The sequence below is a fragment of the Gallus gallus genome, chromosome 3 (genome assembly GCF_016699485.2).
Source record: "Gallus gallus isolate bGalGal1 chromosome 3, bGalGal1.mat.broiler.GRCg7b, whole genome shotgun sequence".
Classification (NCBI taxonomy): Eukaryota; Metazoa; Chordata; class Aves; order Galliformes; family Phasianidae; genus Gallus; species Gallus gallus.
Genome location: NC_052534.1, coordinates 61,490,843 through 61,503,796, shown reverse-complemented (window position 1 = coordinate 61,503,796; position 12,954 = coordinate 61,490,843). Strand labels below are relative to the sequence as shown.

The 12,954-nt window shown below is 36.6% G+C and overlaps 1 protein-coding gene across 8 annotated transcripts in view; it reads right to left on the bottom strand.

The window, feature by feature from the left end:
- TBC1D32 (TBC1 domain family member 32) overlaps window positions 1–12,954 on the bottom strand; it is an 87,886-nt gene that overhangs the window by 48,960 nt on the left and 25,972 nt on the right. For all 8 annotated transcript variants that reach the window (XR_005858242.2, XR_005858241.2, XM_004940260.4 and 5 more), the window contains 5 exons: window positions 11,492–11,630; window positions 10,730–10,817; window positions 9,122–9,240; window positions 7,829–7,945; window positions 1,325–1,413 (listed from right to left, as the gene is read on the bottom strand). Coding sequence is in view for 6 of the 8 variants with exons in the window: in XM_004940260.4 (XP_004940317.1) it covers window positions 1,325–1,413; window positions 7,829–7,945; window positions 9,122–9,240; window positions 10,730–10,817; window positions 11,492–11,630 (552 nt within the window). In the remaining 2 variants the exon portion in view is untranslated. The remainder of the gene's footprint in view (window positions 1–1,324; window positions 1,414–7,828; window positions 7,946–9,121; window positions 9,241–10,729; window positions 10,818–11,491; window positions 11,631–12,954) is intronic.

Below are 12,954 nucleotides of genomic sequence, written 5' to 3'. Positions count from 1 at the left end.
GTAAGCATTAAACACCACTTCACTGCATGGTTTATGTATTTGTACCTGTTTCTTACAGCATAGGAATGAACGGCTTACACGTTCAGATTCAATTATTAATTGTTGCTTATAACCAAAAGTTTTTCCGATATCATGGGACAAAAAGCGTGTTTTTTGACCTCAAAAAGGTAAAACACAATCTACTATTTTAAACATTGAAACATTTCACTTTTCTTCCTCTTTACTTAAATCTATACGAGCTTTGTCAAGATTCTTATGGAGCCACGATAATCCTACATGCTTAATAGTATATTATTTTTGAAGTAACATCTTAGAATTGATTGTTCCTATCTAATTACTGATTTCCCCAAAACAGCATTTATAACTCCTGACTTACAGGACAAATACAAATTCTACCACTGTTCACCCCCTCCATATTCATCCTCACCAGCAAGTTACACTATATGTTTCTTCATATACAGTATGAAATAAATAGCATTACCATGATATTGAAGAACAGATATAGCTACAGAAAGCTAATACTGCAGTATTCAACCAAGTATAACCTACCCAGGTTATATTCTACACAAGCAGAGTTATCAGTGTTTTCCAAACTACAAAGACAGTTTGTATTGCAATTGCATATTACTTAATTTCAATTAATGCTACAAATGCCGAACCTGTAATTTGTATATTAAAATATTACATAGAATTTCATATATGTTCTCAATGTCATACTTACACTTTCTAAGATTAAGCGTTCCTTCAGGTTCTTGAAATATTTATTATCCAGTAGCAATTGGATAAATTGGATAAAGAGGAAGAATCTCTTCCTGAAGGTCACTCCTAGTGAAGTTTTTATGAGCCTACAGCATCAGTGAGCACCTTTCATTTATGTCTGATTATCTTTTCTAACACAGTAATCTTACCAGCCTAAATTCTCTGTATACTGTATAAAATCTGAATACTTATTTACTGCACAGTGGTATAATTTAAAATAGTTTGCTTATTTTAATATTTCAGTATAATTTTTTTATGCACAATGGATGTAATATATTCTTTTCAAACAGCTATGAAAAATAACACTCAATTTCTACTATTGCTTATCATATTACAATATAACCATTTACAGGTAGTAAGATTAAAGTCATTGATATTTTCATTTTGTAGAACATTTTTCATTCAATCTTCTTATATTAGAAAAAAAGAGAGGATACAGGGGTGAAATGTCACTTTCATGAATAATAAAGAAAAACAATATTGTCTTCTCAGAATCAACACATTCAAGCATGTTATGTACTATTTCATTAATGTACCCAGTGAATAAAAAAAATAAGCATCTTACCGTAGACCAAAGATATGCGATTGTTCGTAATTGAATAAGGAATGGATTTTTGCTTCTGAGTTCACAATTATAATTCTGTCAATGACGTTCTGCCAAAGAAAAACAAATGTGAAAAAAAAAACCCTCTATCTTTCATAAAGATAACAGTTCCACAGGAATGTTTACTATAAACAAAATGTATTTTAAGTTATATCTGCAGTAACAGGTGCATTCCCCCCAAAAAATAAAAAACAAGTCAATAGTAAGATGAAACCATATACAAGGTTAGGAAAAGAAATAACTTTACAATTAGTAAAAGAAAAAAAAATCATTAAGCATACAAATAGATCCTAGCATATCAGTATATTCTCTTATTTACTGTTAAATCATGACACAAATGTTAAACTGTTGGCGGGTTTTTTTAATGTCTGAAATGTGTATGCATCTGATTTAATGAAATAGCATCCAATCTTATACTATAACTCTCTGCTAACACTGTTTAGTACTACTGCACGTTTCAAAACATAGCCGTTTCTTGGTCACTTCTTCTCAGTGACCAGAGTTCAACATTTTTCATGATTAGGCTTTGATGTTGAGATTTGTCTTTTATCCTATAGCACCTAATGTAATAGACAATGACCTATGGCTGCTTCCTACTTCTTCCACAAATTCAACTTAATTCTCAATCCCTCTATTTTACTGCATATCCAAACTGCTTCTGAAGCAGTAACTTCATTATAATAACGAGAAATACATTAAAACAATCACTGATGATATCTTTTCAGAGGCATATAATATGGTAAGAAGAAAAAACTGAAAACTCTTTTTGGGCTTTGTTTAATGTGAATTAAATCCCAACTTTTATTTTGTCCTTTTTAAAAAGTATGGTCTCAGAGACAGCAGAGGGAGCTACTACTCAACTGGTTAGATCGATGAGTCATTTCAATATCAAATTAGAGAAAAGATGGCTGCTTTCTAAAAGCACCATGAGTTCTGTATTTCAAAGCAGAGGAAAGTAAATACAGCAAGCAAAATTCCCACTTGTCGGAGTTAACTGCCTTATTAAATAATCATACAATTTTAGTTCAAATAATAATGAGATCGTATTTACCCTACTAGTTGGGTTTTTTTTTTGTTGTTGTTTTTTGGGTTTTTTTTTTGGAGGGGGGGGACAGAAGGTTAGAAAGAATGGATGATTTCTCTACAACAGGTTCACAATAAAAGTCATAATAAAACAATTTGAGTTATGTTTCAAAGCTGTTCATAAAACTGGTAGTGCAAGTGATTATTGTTTACATCTTAAAGATTTGTCATATATTTCATAGAATCATAGAATCATTTGAGTTGGAAGGGACCCTTAAAGGTCATTCAAGTCCAACTACCCTGTGGTGAAAAGGGACATCTACAGTTGGATCAGGTTGCTCAGAGCCTGGTCCAGCCTGTCCTTGAATGTCTCCAGAGACAGGGCTTCCACCACACTTCTGGGCAACCTGTTCCAGTGCTTCATTATTCTTACTGTAATAATAATTAAAAAAAAATAGTCTTACATCCAGTCTAAATTTACCCTCTCCAAGTTTGAAACCATTTCCCCTTGTTCTGTTACCACAGACCTTGCTAAAAAGTCTGTCCCCTTCCTTCTTATAGCCTGGTATAGATACTGAAAGGCTGCTATCAAGTCTCCCCTGAGCCATCTCTTCTCCAGGCTAAACAGCCCCAACGCTTTCAGCCTGTCCTCACAGGGGAGGTGTTCCATCCCTTGGATCATTTTTGTGGCCCTCCTCTGTACGTGCTCCAAGAGATCCAAGTTTCTCCTGTACTGAGGACTCTCTCTACATCTGGACACAATACTTCAGGAGAGGTCTGAGTAGAGGTGTAGGATCACCTACTTTCTTTCACCTGCTGGCCATGTTTCCTTTGATGCAGTCCAGGATATGGTTGATTTCTGGGCTGTGAGAGCACATTCCTGGCTTATGTCCAGTTGCCATCCAGTAGTACCCCTAAGTTCTTTTCGACAAGGCTGTGCTCAGTGCTTTCATTGCCCAGCTTGTACTGATAGCAGGGGTTGCTGCAACACAGGTGCAAGACCTTGCTCCTGGATATATTGAACCTCATGAGGTTCTCCTTGGCCCACTGCTCAAGCCTGTTTAGATCCCTGTGGATGGCATCCTGTCCCTAAGGTGTGTCAACCACATCACATAGCTTGGTGTCATTCACAAACTTGATGAGGGTGCACTTGATCCCACTGCTGATGTAACTGATGAAGATAACAAAGAGCATAGGTCCCAGTACTGACATCTGAGGGACACCACTCCTCACTGATCTCCATCTAGACCATTGACCACCACTCTTGAGCTACAATTTTGCAATCAGTTCCTTGTCCATTGAATAGTCCACCTATCAAATCCACATCTTTCCAATTTGGAGAGTGGGATATTATTGGGAAATGTGTCAAAGATCTTACAGAGGTTCAGATAGATGAAAACAATAGCTCTTCCCTCGTCCACTGACACTGTTACACCATTACAGAAGGCCACTGAGTTGGTGAGGCAGAAGCTGTCCTTGGTAAAGTCATGCTGGTTGTTTTGTATCACCTCCCTGTATTCTGTATGTCTTAGCATAGCTAATGCTTAATGCCAAAGTGCCTATCTGGTAACAAAACTCCTCCTCTCACACCTACATTAAAGATAGCAACCCACAAAAGAGGAGAAAGTGTGGGGACAGAGAGAGGTGAAGTCCCCAGGGACTGGAAAAAAGGTAACACCACTCCTATTTGCTAGAAAGGGAGGAAAGAGGACCCAGGGAAGTACAGGCCAGTAAGTCTCACCTATGTGCCTGGGAAGATCATGGAACAGATCCTCCTAGAAGACGTTAAAATACATGAGGGATGAGCAGGTGATCCAATTCAGTCAGCATGGCTTTACCAAGGGAAGATCATGCCTGGCCAATCTGGTGGCCTTCTATGATGGAGTGATGACATCAGTGGACAAAGGGAAAGTGACTGAGGTCATCTGCCTGGACTTGTGCCTCTGACATGGACCTCCTGCCCCCCCCCCCCATCCTTATCTCTAGATATAGATATAGATATGGATTTGAGGGGCAAACAATTCGGTGAATAAGGAATTAATTGGAAGGCTGTAGACAGAGGGTGGTGGTGAATGGCACTACGTCCAAGTGGAGGCCAGTGACGAGCGGTATCCCCCAGTGGTCTGTCTTGGGATCGGTGATATTCAACATCTTCTTTTATGATGGGCTTGACTGTACCCTCAGCAAGTTTGCCAATGACACTAAGCTGAGTGGTGCAGCTGACACATTGAAAGGAAGGGATACTATCCAAACGGACCTCAACACACTTAAAAGGTGGGCCCGTGTGAACCTAATGAGGTTCAACATAGCAAAGTGCAAGGTGTTGCACTTGGGTTGGAGTAATCCCAGATACATATACAGACTGGGAGAATTCCTTGAGAGTAGCCCTGTGGAGAAGGACCTGGGGGTCCTGGTGGATGAAAAACTGAACATGAGCCACCAGTGTGTTCTTGCAGCTTGGAAAGCAAATGGTATCCTGGACTCCATCAGAAGAGGGGTGGCCAGCAGGGACCGGAAGTGATTGTTCCTTCTCTACTCTGCCCTCGTGAGGCCCCATCCGGCATTCTGCGTCCAGGTTTGGGGCCCCCAATACAGAAAAGATATGGAGCTGTTGGTGAGGGCCCAGAGAAGAGCCACGAAGATGATCAGAGGGCTGGAGCACCTCCCCTGCAAAGACAGGCTGAGGGAGCTGGGCTTGTTCAGCCTGGAGAAGAGAAGGCTGTGAGGAGACCTAATTGCAGCCTTCCAGGGGGATTATAAAAAGGAGAGGAATCAACATTTTACTTGGGTAGACAGTGATAGGACAAGGGGGAATGGTTTTAAACTCAAGGAGGGAAGGCTTAGGTTGGATGTCAGGGGGAAGTTCTTTACATAGAGAGTGGTGATGTGCTGGAACAGGCTGCCCAGAGAGGATGTGGGTGCTCCGTCCCTAGAGTTGTTCAAGACCGGGTTGGATGGGGCCCTGGGCAACCTGATCTAATACCACACCTGGAGGTTGGTGGCCCTGCCTGTGGTAGGGAGGTTGGGAGGTTGGAACTTGACAATCCTTGGAGTCCCTTCCAACTTAAACCATTCTATGATTCTATAACTAGAAAGCAGACCATATCCTGTCTTGGAAGTAAGAGAGAACAAGGTCCAACACAAATTCCACTCAAAAAAAAAAATGTGCAGATTAATCTGCACTGCTCAACTATAGAGCATAACCTGAATATTACAAATCGGTATTCAAAGTAGGTGACATCTTCAGACATTATTACATCTTATATTAAGATTCTCCATAATCACTGGAAAAAGTTCATCTGGAGGGTACTTTCCAAGCTATATTCACTTTGATGTGTTGAAACTCTCAAATGTACAGTGGGAGCAGAAGGACCCTGATTCATCTGTTCCATTTTCTAAAATATTTTAATATGGTACACTTAGTTTTAGAAAGAAACAAACAAAAGGGTATTTATTAGAAAAAAATGCATATGTCATATCTATTGTCCTAAAGGCATAAAATCAAAAGCTTTTATTATTAAACAGCTGAAAGTAGTAAAAGCTGAACTGGCAATCTGTTCAGTCAGTGATGTAACTAGTTAGCCAATAATACAAAGGAGGAAAAAATGCTTAAATACTTAAAGAAATAAAGAACATATAAAGGTGATCAAGTTCTGCACAATATCTAATATATTTCAGCATAAGTATTACAAGTCAGATGCTGTGGTGATGTGACACGATTAAAAGACATTGTCAACATTATTTTCATCCTAAATCCAAAACAGAGCACTATACAAACTTATGAAAAAAATTAACCCAGTCAAAACTTGGACACACACATAGCAATTAGGTCTACTAACCAAATCTAGTTATATATGGTCTTTTTTTTTTTTTTTTTTTTTTTTTAAATCTTTAGCTTTTTGCAATCACTGCCCAAAAATGTGGTTACAACAAATCTGTAGGTCTGCTTAAACCCAGAAGTTTTTCTGAGCACTTAGATTCAGCAATTATATTAAATATTAGATATTAAATATATTTTATATACATATATATATATATATATATATATACACATACACACACACACACACAATATGTTAGAGGAACATCCCCCTTTAACTGCCTGGTTCTCTTGTGTTAACTACACAACCTTAGATTCCTAAGTTAGACTTACACAGTCTTGCAAAGTACTTGAATGAAACAAGCCACATTCAAAATATCTTTATCTGAAATTCTATCAGTATTGCTATTACTAGAAACATATAGAATTCAACTAAACTAGAGGAAGTTCCTCAAAACTGAAAAAAAAAAAAAAAGAACAACCCACTACTTAAGATCTACTTCAGTATGAAAATTCTTAGGTATTTACCACCTGCAGCATACATTTCATAGAATCACTGAATCACAGAATGGCCTGGGTTGAAAAGAACCAGAATGATCGAGTTTCAACCCCCCTGCTATGTGCAGGGTCGCCAACCACTAGACCAGGCTGCCCAGAGCCACATCCAGCCTGGCCTTGAATGCCTCTGGGGATGGGGCATCCACAACCTACTTGGGCAACCTGTTAATTTCCCCTGCTTCTGCTGTCTTAGATTACCTTAAGATTGAGCACTGTACATGCCAATACTGAGTGGATTGAAAAAATGAAATGTTTTACCCCATTTGCTCCTCAAATCACCAAAACAGCATTACAAAGAAAAAGTCTATTAAAATCACTTCCAAACATAACATACACAATTATGATATACATTATCTAAATAACTTAAGCTGTCACCAATCCAGAGCTTACAATAAGCAAATATTAAATTGCAACAGCGATTAAACATGGTAGCTCATTTAACAAAGATCTAATTTCAACTGCCACTCAAGGTCACAGATTAAATTTGCCTATGCTTCTCAGAAAAGAAAAAGAAATGGATTGTGTCTGATGAATGAAGTAACACTAAATAATTCCATGGTAATACTATTTTTCTTAAGACTGAAATATGCCTTAATCAGTAATTTTCCAATTATGCATACTTCTGTATGCATAATCTGTACTATTAAGAAAGCTTAAGGTGTTTCTAATTTTTTTTTGTTTGAGTCCACATATGATACAGCATTATTATAGAAAAAACAAATACCAACATTTTCCAGCATTTTCTAGCACGTAATTGTATGTGCACACAGAAATACTTATGTATGTCACTTTATTCCATGGAAAAACACATCTTCATGCAAGCAAAGAAGTAAGATCTTTCAACTGGGCATAAAATATATCTTTAGCATTTCAAAATGAAAACTTTGTTTAATATGAATTGATATGTGCATATACTGCCCTCATGCTGTATATATTACAAAATGCAGAAAATGTAAAAGTCTTTCAGTAAGGAGAAGAAATAGCTTATATAACTTTATAACTTATTATTATAGTAACAAAATATACTTTTTTTTTTTTTTTTCCAAAATAAAAGGTATACTTACAATTATGTCTGTAGGTACTTCACGGTGTGAATACATTGGTTTATTTGGTATATCCTGTTCACTCAGTAGCTCAAAAACCGCAGGATAAGTGAGCAAATTTATCAGATACAGAAAAGACTGGAGAAAGATAAACAAAAGTGAAAAAAGTGACTGTTAGTCAGATAAGCATAAACAAATATATGCTAAGAAGTATTTAAGTTCATCTTTTTTTTGCAGGTTAAATTGGCATAAATGGAGCTTACAAAATCAGACTGCAGAAGTGTATACACAATCCAAAAGGGCAGTAGTCTCTGGGAAATATTTATAAACTATCACACTTTACAAGTGGATGGTTTAGTGAAAGTTGAAACTCTTTCCAATTGAAAATGAGATACAGAATCACAGAATGCCTCCTGTCCAGCCTTTCATCCATCAGAACCCCCAAGTCCCTCTCCCCAGGGCTGCTCTCAATGAGTTCTTCCCCCAGACTGTACTTGTATCTGGGCTTGCCTCAACACAAGTACAACACCTTGCACTCGGACTTGCTGAACTTGTAGAATCTCATATGCCCACTTTTTCAAGCATGTCCAGGTCCCTCTGGATGGTATCCCTCCCTTCTACTGTGTCAACTGCAACCCTCAGTTTGGTATCACCAGCAAACTTTCTAAGAGCACACTTAATTCCACTGTCTGTATCATTTACAAAGATGCTGAAGAGCAATGGTCCCAAGATGGACCTCTGGGGGACACCACTTCTGACCGGCCTTCACCTGGATATGGAGCTGTTGACAACAACCCCCTGGCTATGATCATCCTAGTATTTTTTTATCCGCCTAATAGTCCAGACTTCAAATCCATGTATTTCCAATTTTGAGATAAGGAAGCGGTGTGGGACCATGTCAAAGGCCTTATACAAGTCCAGGTAGACAATGATAATTCTGGAAATAACTTTGAATTATTTGAAAACTGTAATACTTGCATTATGATGTAATTCTAAAAATTCTGAGATATAGCATACTCTAGTTATCTCTACGCTGTTCTTTCGGATCTTACTACAGTAACTGGAGACTTGAACTGAAAGCCAGAATTTTAACGCTCTCATTTCTGTCATTCTTGTCATTTATTACATCATCTTTAAATGGATCTTTAGCATTATGACCTGCCACGCAACAGAAGAAATTTTTCAATCAGTAATTATTTGACTAGCTTATTAGAGCAATTTTGCCTCACACACTAAAAAGTAGGTATAGTTACAACAATAATAAAAAAGCTATAAAAGATAGTCAATAAAAATGATTATTAATAAAGTTCTCACCTTCTGACAGCTTTGGTCAATAGGATCAACTGGAGTAGATTTGGGTTGAGTTATTCTCACATCATCTTTTCCACACTCCAAAAGAGCCCACAGTTCAGTTATAAAGGCCTTTATAAACCCTAAAATAAATATTTGTTCCAGCCATGAGAATGGTAAGAAGATCAGAAAACCAATTTTCATATATATAAAAAAAATACACCAAAATTCTAATGCAGCTTCTCAAAATTTTCTACATTCACTAAAATTTCTCAAGACAGACTGCCAGAGGCTCTTTCCTTTCTAGTCTCAATCGTTTGGTAAAGCTACCTTTCTACAGTAGTCTGCTTATATCCAATTTAAAACCTACAGCAGCAGTTTGAAAAGAATATTGTACTAGAGAAGAATGATACTTATATAAATTGCGTTTTCCATGTAAATAATCTTCTGATGTTCCTTAACAAGTTAACTGCTGCAGACTGAGGCTTAGCTCGCACTGGGTCTGTGTTTTTATTGGTGACTTACTGTAAATCTGTACTTACTCACATCTTATTGGGGAGTTACAGTATGAAAATGGTATGAAAACATACCAGAACAGAAAGTTCAGGACTGAAAAATCTTTCTAACGAAAACACTACGGGCTGAATTTAAAGTGCTTAAGGTGCTTAATAAGTAAATAAATAAAGGAAGAGAAATAGCCACTTATCTTTAAAATCTCCAATTGTAAGTTACAAACACAAAGTCTGTGTAAGTATAAGCTTTATAGACTTTTCCCAACCTGCTCTTAGAGTTGAAACTCAATGCAGGTTATTCTTCGCCTACCATTTTTCTTTGATGCCGAAGGCCTTAAGAAGCAAGCTGGCTAAGAACCTTAATCAGGACAGATGGAGTTACTCAAGTAGATCTGCTCCCTGCTTTCTGAAAGATCCCAGAGGCATAACAAATAACTAACAATCAGCTTCCTGAATTGGTAGAATTTCCCTGCCTCTGTAACAGTATTTCAGCCAAGCTTTACTTTATTGATAAGAATCTAGTTAACACAATGACAATCTAATCAACAACAGTTGATTTCTCTAAGCACAGTTCTGAAGGAATTTTCTGGTATGGGGTGACACACAGGAAGAACCATGAGTTCAAAAAAAGACTCACTTCCATCTCACCCTTGTATAAGAAGTGACACTGACACTCCAGTATACGACATTTAGCTCAGTTTCTCACTCTGAGCTTTCAAGTCGCCCTGGAAAAGCGCATACAAATTACAGGAACCAACACTTCGTATTTCTGATCTGCAGATCAGTAAGAAGTATTTGCAAATTACTAACAGTTTTTTAAGCAATCTTAAATGTCTTCATGCACAAACATGAAATTTCAAGAAATCCAAACCAGTGAAATAAAGATTTTATGTAATGTACAAAAAAAAAAAAATCTGCATCAAGATAAATGAATTACTTAATGTCTGAAAGAATAAATTTCCATCAAGAAAAACATAATTAACAGGCATTTAAACAGCCTTTGCAAATACTTCATGGTTATTCCACACAGCCATCATTTTTAGCATCTTTCTCATCATTTTTTTTTCCAGTGCACTAGACTATAACATCCAACTACTCATAACATCTTTCCTAAAATTACCTGAACTCTGTAGAGCTACAGCAGCTGTTGGTGTTGTCGCCATTTGTGCAACAATCACTCCATTACCAAATTCTTCACGTTCATTTGTCTGTTAGTAACAGCAGAGCGTTAGTATGTCAGAGGGCATGAAACTCAAACAATCTCTTCAACTATTGATTTTTCCTACACTTGTTTACAGAATTTAATCCACTGCATCATCAGACTTGAACAGTTCACATATTATTCTCTACAGTCTTGCCAGGGTCAGATTCCAAACCAAACATCTTTATCAAGTAAATAATCATATAAAAATTTAAATGAAAAATACAATGGCTGGGAGTTGCAACATCAAAGAATAAAAGCTTCAGTATTATTACATTCTTTGTACATATTCGATTGTACGTACATGACATTTTATTTTTTCTCCAAAAAATGCATACCATCTGATCTTTGGTTAATTAAATGCTGCCTAGCATATTTAGATTTCAACACCACCTACCTACATGGTCTAGGAAAAAAAAAACAAAAACGAGAACTTCAATGAATAAAAAAAATGTTAAAGAAAAGAGCCAGGAAAATAACATACCTTGCATTTTAAGATGATTAACATCCAACAAAATTAAATGTATGGGACACTAACATCAAACTTGAAGATCTACAATTCAAATTAATTGTCCACAGTGTTTAAATTACAAAATGACTTCTCAATTTATTTTCTTATTATTTTCTTTCTTCTTCATCCTTAGAAGAATAAAGCCACTGTACCTGCCTTAAAACTCTTACCTGGTGTTTCTTTGATAAACTGTTGAACATAAAGCTCACACAATCACTCATGGCCCCAGTACTATGAAGCAAAAATAGTCCTTTAGGTGTGGCTGAAAAATTTAGCAAGGCATCTAGCAAAGTCTCTTCCCATAACAAACTGTAAGAGAAGGAAAATAATAATTTAAAGAAGACATTAAAACATGTTTAAAAACAAACAAACAAACATAATTTAAAAATCAAAAGCTTTCTCATTTAAATGACAAAAAATTACATTTGGGAAAGTTATACGTAACAGATTCTTACTTTGCACAAATATCCGATCTTAACCTGACAGAAGGATTAGGTTAGATGGTAAGGAAGGAGCACAGAGTAGACAAAACAATGGAATGGGGAACCCAAAAGACCTGTACCATCCTTAAATGCTCTTATGACTTTTTATCTAACCCTGGACAAGCCTTTTAAGTCATTACTGTGGCAGTTACAAATTGGCAAAGTTGGCACTGAATTTGTCACTTATGTAAAAACACTGTGAGGATCTAATAAAAACTCACATTCTAGTTCCTGCTAGAAATTAGTACAGAATTATGAAAATAAGGCACCATATTTGTAATAGCTTCTTGTTCTAAGAGCAGTACATGGAAAACATTTTCTACAAACATGGCAGGAGTAGCAGCCATATTGAAAAGCATATATGATATCTTCTGCCCTTCAAAATAGTCTGTACCCCAAAAACAAAAGTGAATCAGCTCTACGTCCTTTGGCAAAGTACAACAGCTGCAAGCATCACTAGAATCATGATTCTCCTTCACTGAAAGCACTTGCTTACAGGATTCTCACCTCTAGTTCTCATTTCTCACTTTTGATTCCTATCACTAACAGAAGCAAGCAGCTTTTTTTCATAGCAATCAGCCATTACACCAAAATTTAAACACTTCTACTAATGCCTGCCATGTCATGTTCAGTAGCAAAAATTTCACCTAGAAATATATCAGCTTGACTTATTCCACAAGCAAATGAAAACTCTAGATGACAGAAGGAAACTGTAACTTAGGCCGAAAGTATTCATTAGTGATAGTCTCTTCACTCAGAGCTCCACATCTCTGAATTTCTTTTTATCACTAATTTTGAATTGCTATAATCAGTTCACAAGCCACCATTAAAGATTAGAGTATTAACTGTTGAGGTATATTCGCAAATTACATATATGAAATCTGTGGTAAATTATAAACAAAAAAAGTCTGCTTGATTAACCAGGTCTTCACCATCACTCTGAATTTTCAGACTCACAAATGTCTGTATGCTTTCAGATGATAAATGCACAAATATCTATAAGGCACATGATATTTCAGCACAAAAGCAAGGACATCAATCTTAACACATACTTGACTTTGAGCAAGAATTTAGGCAATCTTGCTACACAGTATTTTGACAGCACAGATACCATTCAGAAAAAGTTTTAAATTAACACTATGTCAAAGCCA